The sequence below is a fragment of the Xenopus tropicalis genome, chromosome 1 (assembly GCF_000004195.4).
Source record: "Xenopus tropicalis strain Nigerian chromosome 1, UCB_Xtro_10.0, whole genome shotgun sequence".
NCBI lineage: Eukaryota > Metazoa > Chordata > Amphibia > Anura > Pipidae > Xenopus > Xenopus tropicalis.
The window spans coordinates 155457071-155466741 of NC_030677.2; the positions used below are offsets into that span (position 1 = coordinate 155457071).

The 9671-nt window shown below is 39.5% G+C and overlaps 1 protein-coding gene across 2 annotated transcripts; it reads left to right on the forward strand.

Moving 5' to 3' along the window:
- The first annotated feature begins 1358 nt into the window (after positions 1-1358).
- On the forward strand, positions 1359-8832 carry pgam5 (PGAM family member 5, serine/threonine protein phosphatase, mitochondrial). 2 transcript variants are annotated; one of them, XM_012959055.3, is made up of 6 exons: positions 1359-1680; positions 5258-5436; positions 6029-6154; positions 6467-6555; positions 6656-6789; positions 7318-8832. In XM_012959055.3, the coding sequence occupies exons 1-6, from the start codon at positions 1520-1522 to the stop codon at positions 7466-7468; spliced, it is 840 nt and encodes a 279-aa protein (XP_012814509.2). In that variant the 5' UTR covers positions 1359-1519; the 3' UTR covers positions 7469-8832.
- Positions 8833-9671: the final 839 nt, after the last annotated feature.

The following is a 9671-nucleotide window of genomic DNA, read 5'->3' on the forward strand; positions in this document are numbered from 1 at the left end:
GTCATACTCTGCCTGCCCTACCCTGCCTGTGTGTGCCATACTCTCCCTGCCCTATGCTGGCTGTATGTGCCATACTCTGCCTACAGTACCTATGTCTGAGGTGTGAAGAAGTGAACAATGGGAGTGATTACAGTCTGAGCCTGAGGTGTGAACACTGCAGGGGGTGAACAAAGGTGTGAAAAACACAGGGGATTACATATTTATACAATACAGGAGGATTACAGCCTGAATCTGAGGTGAGAACCATGCAGGGGGTCAATTAATCTCAGTACTGATACCATTTAATGCTTACTCAAAGGTAAGCCATCAAAGCAGCCAGACAGGTGGGGGGCCACACAGAGGGGGGTCTTAAAAAAATGGCAATTTAAGCTGGTAAAAGGTATGGAAAATCTCAATTATGAAGAAAGACTGGCCAAGTTGGGGTTATTTGTGCTGGAGAAGAGATGCTTAAAGGAGGATATGATACCTATGTATAAATATATAAGGGGATCATATCATAATCTCTCTAATGCTTTATTTACCAGTAGGTCCTTCCAGCAGACATGAAGGCACCCATTCAAATTAGAAGAAGGAGGTTCAATCTTAGTATTTGGAAAGGGTTTTTTACAATGAGAATAAGTCCCTGAATCAGTTGTACTGGCAGATACATTAGATGGCTTCAAGAAGGGGCTTTTTACTTTAATTGAGGAAATACTTGTACTCTTAGATCAAATTGATCCAGGAACTAGCCCAATCGCCACCTTGAAGTCAGAAAGAAATTTTATCCCCCTCTGAGGCAAATTTGAGAGGCTTCAAAGGGTTTTTTGTTTTTTTTTTGCCTTACTCTAGATCAGGGATCCCCAACCTTTTTTTACTGGTGAGCCACACAAACATTAAAAAAAAAGTTCTTTGGGGATGCCAATTAAGGACTGTGATTGGCTATTTGGCAGCCCCATGCGGACTACTAGCCTGGGGGAGGCTCTGCTTGGAGTACAAAACTTGCCTCCTAGTTATGGAAGCAGGGCGCCTACTTTGAGGCCACTGGGAGCAACATGTAGGCAGGTTTCATACAGGCATAAAAGGTTGAAATCAGTGGACATGTAGCTTATTGTCAGCCTAAGTTACTATATTATGTTACATTCAAAAAAAATTTTTGCATGAATTAAAATTCTAAGCTACAATCCAATATACATTCATTGCCTAGTTAATTTTGTTTTAATGTTTTTTTTATTATACTTGTTTAAGTGATAAACAAATGCTGCTTTTTATTGCAATAACATTTACTAATAACTTTAAAGCCACTGTCATGTTTCGTAATAATATTGGAAAGTGGTGGCTCTGAATTAAAAAGAAAATAACATGCAAGGGTGAACAGCAGCTGTCCAAAGCCCAGAGAAACCGAAATTAGGACTGAATGTTATGACTGGAGGCTGAGAAACCACGTGACATGGTGTAGTGGAAACTCCAACTCCCAGCTTGCTTTTCGGCTTAGCTTGCGCTTGGTCCGCCAGAACGTGTGTGAGATATCCATACGCCGCGAATGTATCTCCGCAAGGCTCTCATAGCCGGTGGCTCTGCGGCTGCAGCGGCGGCAGCTATTCTGGGCGCAGCAGCGGTAGGCAAAAGCAAAGGAGGACCCGACTTGGATATTCTATCCGTGGTGCCAGCGGCAACTGGGCAGTGGGACCGAAACTGGGACCGGTGAGGCACTATGTGCGCATGCGCAAACTTATGCCGTCATTGGCAGCAAGGGGTGTGATTGAGAGGATGTTTGTGGGGGCATAGTGTACTCTGGGCAAGTCTGGACCCTGTTAAATATTGGGAAAGTAAAGAGACTGCAGCCTTCATTGTTAGTGAGGGGTCATGCAACCCCCCAAGTATAGAAACAAGAGTATAGAAACAGGAACGTCTCCGACACATAAAGGTGTTTCTATGGGTTCAAAGCAAAAGGCAATAAACACCTTTGTAGTACACTCTCCTGCTTCAGCCCGTGTTCCATTTTTTTTGTTTTAATTTAAAAAAAAAAAAAAAAACGGAGTATTTTGTATTTGTTTGCACTATACAGGGACGTTTAAGCCATGTTTTGTTCTTGTGAGGTGGATATTGGAAAACCAGTGCGCAGATATGCAGGAGGCTGTTATTCTCCCAAGGCTCAAAAGCATGGAGTACTTTCAGTTTCCCTTTTTAGCTCAACAAAGAACAAGAACCATAGGTTTTGCTAAATAAAAAATAGGCAAAATGTATGTTCAGTACAAGCCCTATTCATTTTATTGAAATATGATATGCTATTACTAGTGAAAAACATAAAACTATATATATATATATATATATTATTGTGGCTGGCCCTTTAATTGTCTGTTACACACTTAAAGGAGAAGGAAAGGCTAAGTCACTTGGGGGTGCCAAAATGTTAGGCACCCCCAAGTGACTTAAATCGCTTACCTTGTACCCTGGGCTGGTGCCCCTGTTAGGAGAAAACAGCACCAGCCCGGGGTAGCAGCGAGCGCTTCCTTCTTCCGTCTTCGTTAAGCTGTGACTGTGAGTCAGGCGCATGCGCAGTAGAGTGAAAAGCCGACTTCTCTGTTAAAGTTCCACTATTCAGTCTACTGCGCATGCGCGCGAGTGATACAGGAAGGAGGAAGCGCTCGCTGCTACCCCGGGCTGGTGCTGTTCTCTCCCAACAGGGGCACCAGCCGGGGTACAAGGTAAGCGATTTAAGTCACTTGGGGGTGCCTAACATTTTGGCACCCCCAAGTGACTTTGCCTTTCCATGCCCTTTAAGCATTTCCTTAATGCCAGTTACTTGATAGTTGGATTTATTATTATTTTCCCAAGGTAACACCTTCCTGGCAATAGATGGCAGCTAGGATTGTGAAAACTAATATATATACAGCAGGGAAAATAACAATTGAACACGTCAACGGTTTTCTCAGCAAGAAATTAACACCAGATGTCGGTGACAACCCACGTTATCCACACATACAAAGAAATCAAAACAAATCATTTCATAAATTGTGTAAATGTTCAGTACTTATTCCCTGTGTCATTCCACTTTATTACACACATTCACATATATAATACATTGTAGAAAAGCCTTTCTTGGTAATGCCAGCTTCAAGGAGCCTCCTGTATGGAGAAACTAGTCTGATTTTGGCCCATTTTTCCACACAAACTGTCTCCAAATCTTGAAGGTTTCATGGGCCTCTTCTATGAACTCTGGTCTTCAGTTCTATTCATAGATTTTTAATTGGATTCAAGTTGGGTGATTGACTGGGTCATTCTAGCAGCTTTATTTTCTTTCAATAATTACTGAGAAAACATTGATGTGTTCAATACTTATTTTCCCCTCTGTGTGTATGTATATATATATATATATAAATAGAAGAAACCGGCACTCACGTGTAGTTATCTTGCCTGGGTGCAGTCCCAAAAAATCAAAAAGTTTTTACAATCCCGGGGTCAGGAACCGCTCACACAGGACTTAAGGTTCATTTTTTAAGTGCTTTATTGAAAACAGACGACAACTGACGTTTCGGCTGCAACACCAGCCTTTGTCAAAGTTACACACTAAGACTTACACGGGCCTTATAAATTGTGTTTGGTGGGAAAACCCACAGACAATAGCGTGAAAGTGTAACACTCAATCACAATAAACGTGATGACATCAAACCCCCACCCATTAGTGTACATCTCCATATGAAACAACAGGACAAATCCAGAAGTAGGAAATAAAATGCAAAATAAAAGTAAAGAATAAATTGGAATAAACCACAAAAGCTAGCGAAAATAACTACGCGAAATAGAAACATTCATGCATCTAAATACACAGTAAAGATATAAGATAGCAAACATATGGAGATGTACACTAATGGGTTTGATGTCATCACGTTTATTGTGATTGAGTGTTACACTTTCACTCTATTGTCTGTGGGTTTTCCCGCCAAACACAATTTATAAGGCCCGTGTAAGTCTTAGGGGCCCATTTACTTACTCACGGCCGAATGCGTTTTTTTCGCAATGATCGGTATTTGGCGATTTTTTTGGAAAATTATCGCGACTTTTTCGTTGCCATCCGAATGTTGCGTAAAATCTGGCGATTTTTTCGTAGCGTTAAAACTTGCGCGAAAAGTCGCGCCTTTTTCGTAGCCATTCCGAAAGTTGCGCAAAATGTTGCGATTTTTTTCGTAGCGTTCGGATTAATTCAAGCTTCAGTATGGTGACTTTCCTTGGGCCAGGTTGGAGCTGCAGGGTGCCATTGAGTCCTATGGGAGGCTTCCAAAATCATGCTAAGTCTGAAAGTTTCGGCCGCCGCTTACGAGCGCTCAATACGAAAAAGTCGCGACAAGATACGAGCGAATCGTAATGACTACGAAAAACTTGCGTTTTTTTTTTTGCGAAAATCGTATTGGTAACGAAAAAGTCGCGACAATTTCCGAAAAGTCGTAAAGGCGCCGAAAAAAATCGCAAAAAATATGAAAAAGACGTAAAATGTTCGTTTTCCAATCGGAATTTTTCCAATTCGGATTCGAATTCGTGTCTTAGTAAATCAGCCCCTTAGTGTGTAACTTTGACAAAGGCTGGTGTTGCAGCCGAAACGTCAGTTGTCGTCTGTTTTCAATAAAGCACTTAAAAAATGAACCTTAAGTCCTGTGTGAGCAGTTCCTGACCCCGCTATTGTGTGTATATATATATATATATATATATATATATATATATATATATATAATGAGATATGTGGCTACTATCTTTGTTATCAAAAGATGGCGTGGCACTTTATAAGGGGAGCATATAAATTGTAGCCAGTTAAACAGGTACTGCATGGCTTTAATAATGGCAAGTTATAGTTTTTTGTTTATCCTGCCACTGATACAGAAATGGAGAATATAGCCATATAATATCAATAGTGAAAACAGCTGCAATCTGGTTATTTTGAAAAAATTTCACCTGGGGCTAAAGTAAGCTGGTTTTCCACCGTGTAGCACACCTTAATCGATTTAATTGACAATAGCCAAACTATATACATGAAACTTTGCATTGCCTCAGTATTTGCCTGACATTTGTGCCACATGTAACTACCAACAATAAGTTCAGGGTGATTTCTCAGCATTCCAGCTACTAATTTAGGACTACTAATTCTTAAAGTTTCTGTTTAATTCAGTACACAAATTTTCATTTGTATGGCTGATGATGAATGATGTTGCTTAGCCCATGCACCAGCCTTTGGCATTTCTTCTTCCCTGTTTAACCAAATTAAAATGTTTTTTTTTTTTTTAATTAGTCGGGAGCCAATCTCTATGGTCAACTTGAGTAAGATCAATGGGGAGACTGGGGAAGAGGAGCTCCAGCTTCATTTAAACAAGCACAAGCCGAAAGCCACTCGTCACATTTTCCTGATCCGACACTCTCAGTACAAGCTGGATGGGAAAACTGACTTTGACAGGGTCCTGACACCTCTTGGTGCGTAAATATTTTGTCTTTTTTGGTCACATTGCTAAATGTTAAAAAGAAAATATTGTGTGGCGGTGGGAAGAACAGGCACATTTTTTAATCTTTAGAAGATCCTTTATTTTATAGGTTTAAAGAACAAGTAATCTGTACAAATAAATAAATAAATATATATATATATAATAGGTATGTAAACAATTCTAATAAGCAAAGAAGGTAAGCTCTGTATAAACCTCCTAAATGCTTCCTAAATATGTTTGTATCTCTCTCTATGTCTCTCTCTATTTATATTATATTTGCACAAAATTGTTACATTCCCATTATAGCTCTGATAGGGTTGCCCCACTGTAAATAATTTCCACTCCCAAGCTTCCCTTTTTACTAATAGCATATCTTAAGTTTTGGCTCTTGTGATATTAATATAAATTGTATTTGCTTTAGGGATTGTTTGGCTTCTGAATTTTGTAAAGCAACTGTCAATATTTCATCTTTTGTTCACCTTTTCTGCACCCACCCTAAATATGCTAAAGATTTAGATTGGAATTTTCCCCTTTTTGTCAGCCAAGGGTGGTACAATCCGTTTTTATTCTTTTCTGTTTTGAAGGGCGCGAGCAGGCAGATCTAACAGGGAAGCGACTGTCAAGTTTAGGATTTAAATACAACCACATTGTGTACTCGACAATGACAAGAGCAAAAGAGACAACAGAGATCATTAGCAAATACCTGCCAGGTGAGGCCCGAAGTATCTATTCCGAATACAGTGAACACCTTTTATATGTAGTCAGCCCTGGTACAAATAACCAGAAACCCTAATGCCATTAAAGTATGATGAAATTCAAATACAGAGGGATGGTCTGAAATCCTCTTGCACATTGGCATTCCTTGCTCTGTGTGTGGCAAGCCATCAGCTAATGAAAAGCTTTGTGACAGACATGCCCACACATACAATTCTTAATCTATATTGTTTCATGACGTATATCTAAGTTTGTGCTTCTTGAAACTTCCCTACGATTTCAAACAGTGTTATCCTTCCCCTCTGCAGATGTAAAGAAATCCAGCTCTGATTTACTTCGGGAAGGAGCTCCCATCAGACCTGAACCCCAGGTCTGTCACTGGAAGCCGGATTTTGTGGTAGGAAACAGTGATGCCTTGAATGTGATGGAGGGTCTATTGAGAAGGGTAAATTAACCTGTACAGGTTCTTAACTATTTACTAATGAAACTGTCTCTAGCAGTATTATGAGGATGGCTCGCGGATTGAGGCTGCATTTAGACACTTCATTCATCGTGCTGATCCCAAGCAGGAAGCAGACAGTTATGAGATCCTGATCTGCCATGCCAATGTTATTCGCTATATAGTTTGCAGGTAACAGTCTATTTCATTTACTATGCAGCTTTGGGTTTGGATCTACAAAATGTATTAATCATGTATGTATGTATGTATAACTTTATTTATTAAGCACCACAAGGGTATGCAGCGCTGTACAATCTTACAAAATACAAAATTACACACAGGGTTGACAAGTGTTATAATAAATAAATACAATAACTATATATAAATGCACAGGGAATAAGTGCCATGTGGTATGAGACACATTAGGAAGGAGGTTCCTTCCCCTTTAGAGCTTACAGTCAAGTGGTTGGGTAACATACAGGCACAAACTGGAAGGTAATATATGTGGCAGTGGTGGGATCTTGAGAATCTACTATGCAACCAAAATTTAAATTATATAATGTAAAGTGGTAATAGATATTTTCTGAAGTATGTTTTGCTAATGTATCATAAGTAACATAATTGAATATAGTCACGAGACTGAGGAGAGAAACATTTTTAGACCTCACTTTATTTGCTCTTTATCTGGTTTTACGTTGGTTGCTCTTGTCTCCCCCACAGAGCTTTACAGTTGCCCCCTGAGGCTTGGCTTCGAATGTCTCTTAATAATGGCAGCATCAGTTACCTGGTAATCCGCCCCAATGGCAACGTCTCGCTTAGGATGCTCGGCGACTCTGGGTTTATGCCTCCTGAAAAAATTAGCCGGACATGAGTGGCATCCCCTTCGTTAAAGCTTCTCCACTGCCTGCCAAGCAGATTCCTATAAGACGTTTAATGCTGCAACTGTTACCAGCATCTTGCCCACTCTGTGCCTTTTTTCTTGGGCTGGGCTGAAGTTAAACATTCCTTTGTCAATCCTTTCCATTGCTGGAGAGAGCGCAAGTATTTTCTACTGTATATATATCCAGTATGGACAGACGTTCTCAAAGGGCAGATATCAAAGAAAAAACTGCCAGGTATTAAATGCTCCATGACATCCGGTTCGGCAGAGTATTCTTTGCAAAGAAAACTACAGCACTGTAGTTAGCATGGCTAAGTAGTATGCCCCAAAGCTGTACCCTGTAACATAACAAACTGACTGTGCATAACTAGCTAATTAACAAAAATGATGTGGCCTATGTATTATAAAGCATTGTGGTTAATATATTATAAGCCAATGTTTTAAAAGGTGCACAAAAACCCACAGGAAAAAAGAAAAAGTCATTGCAATGTTTAGTTATCTATGATAAATAGGACAACATTTGTGTATCGTTTATAGCTGTTGAAAAAACAACATTTCCTATATACCTAAGCTTCTGTACATCAAAGGTCAGGTCCCTGCCTGAAGGGATCATTTCATTATTCTGCTCTATGATAAAGAATGCGGCAGCTTTTCCAGAAAGGGGTGAAGCACTGTAGTTGTTTGTTATACAGAATATTGTTGTTGTGCTGGCAGTGCAAGGTATTTTTGCTACTATTAAGGGCTGAACATTCAGAACAAAATATTTCTGTGTACCTTTTAAGAAACTTAAATCTTTTTCCATGTCTCTGAAAAATGCATGTTTAGTTCAGAGACAGAAGATTGTTGTCATTTTCTTTTGTGGCACAGAAATTCAGCATCTCAGGAGTTAAGCCTTTTGGGTTAGTAATCATTCAGGTATAGTCTGCTTTTTAATGATTTCATTTTTTTCTGCATGGAAAGAACTATTAATTATCCAGTTCAGTTAAACATGAACCTTGTAGAGTAATTAGCTGAATTATGATTAGGAACATTAGGGTAGCATTTAGTTTTAGTGACAGATTTTAGTGTTGTTGTGTCCCACTGATTCTCTCAGTTGTACTGAGCTGGGACAGAGGGATACAATGATCATCTGAAAGAATTGACTTTACAGGTTAAATAAAGGATATCTGCTTTCTTGGGGGACCATAACTCCCCTGCTGGGCTTATTGGGCGTTCCCCCGTGTCTAAATAAAACACCAGTTTGCTAAGCATGTGCTAACTTTATATTTTGTGAAATATTGTTGAAGAAAGATATGTTTCACTTTGAAAGTAAATGGAAGTTTTAATATTTTCAATAAACTTGAACTGTGAATGAAGTATTATTTTTCAAGTGTGAGTGACCATGTCATTACGGTGACTCATTTAAAATCCACCCTTTGAATCAGAACTGCCAGATTCCATGTTATCTGCCTCTCACTCCTTCACAAACATGCTCAGTCCTAAATCAGTGTGTGTGGATCTTTGGGTTGTAAACTGTACTATTTTTATTGCTTCAGTTCTTTAAAGGGGTTGTTTACCTTTGAGTTAACTTTTAGTTATTTAGTTATTTCTGTTTTTGTTTGGCAGCTCTCCAGCATGGAGTTTCAGCAGTTCTTTGGTTGCTAGGTTTTAAATTACCTTAGTATGCAGGGTGTGGTTTGAATGAAAGACTGATATGTGAATAGGAGAGGGCCTGAATAGAAAAATAAACTAACAACCACAATTAAACTGTAGCTTCACTAAGCAATAGTTTTTTGGCTGCAATAAGATGGAAAAAGACAAATAATTCCAAAACTATGTTAAACAAATAATGAAGACTAATTGAAAATTTGGTCAGAATTGGCCTCTCTTTAACATACTAAAAGTAAACACAAAGGAGAACTATACCCCCCGGGCTATAAAAGCCCCCTTAACTATCACTGCCTTGTCCCCCCTCACCTCTCCCTTATCGCATAAACTTTTAAAACTGTCCCTATCGCTAACCCCAACCTAAAAGTTGCGAGTGAGCAATCTTTGGGTCTCACCGCCGATATAAACCCTGATTGTGCATGCACCGTTTAAGCAGATTTCTTGCTAGCCCCAACTGCACATGCAGGTTCGTGTCTGCAGAGAGTGTTCAGTTGCAGGGAAGATGACAGGCAGGTATGATGCTGATGCTGTGCTGCTCTTTTAGCTA

Excerpts from the sequence above, each read along its gene's own strand:
- pgam5 (XM_012959055.3), top strand. The coding sequence starts at position 1,520 with ATGTATCTCCGCAAGGCTCTCATAGCCGGTGGCTCTGCGGCTGCAGCG. Across the intron at positions 1,681-5,257 it reads TGGGACCGAAACTGGGACCG|TCGGGAGCCAATCTCTATGG; the intron begins GTGAGGCACTAT and ends TTTTTTAATTAG. Across the intron at positions 6,155-6,466 it reads CATTAGCAAATACCTGCCAG|ATGTAAAGAAATCCAGCTCT; the intron begins GTGAGGCCCGAA and ends TCCCCTCTGCAG.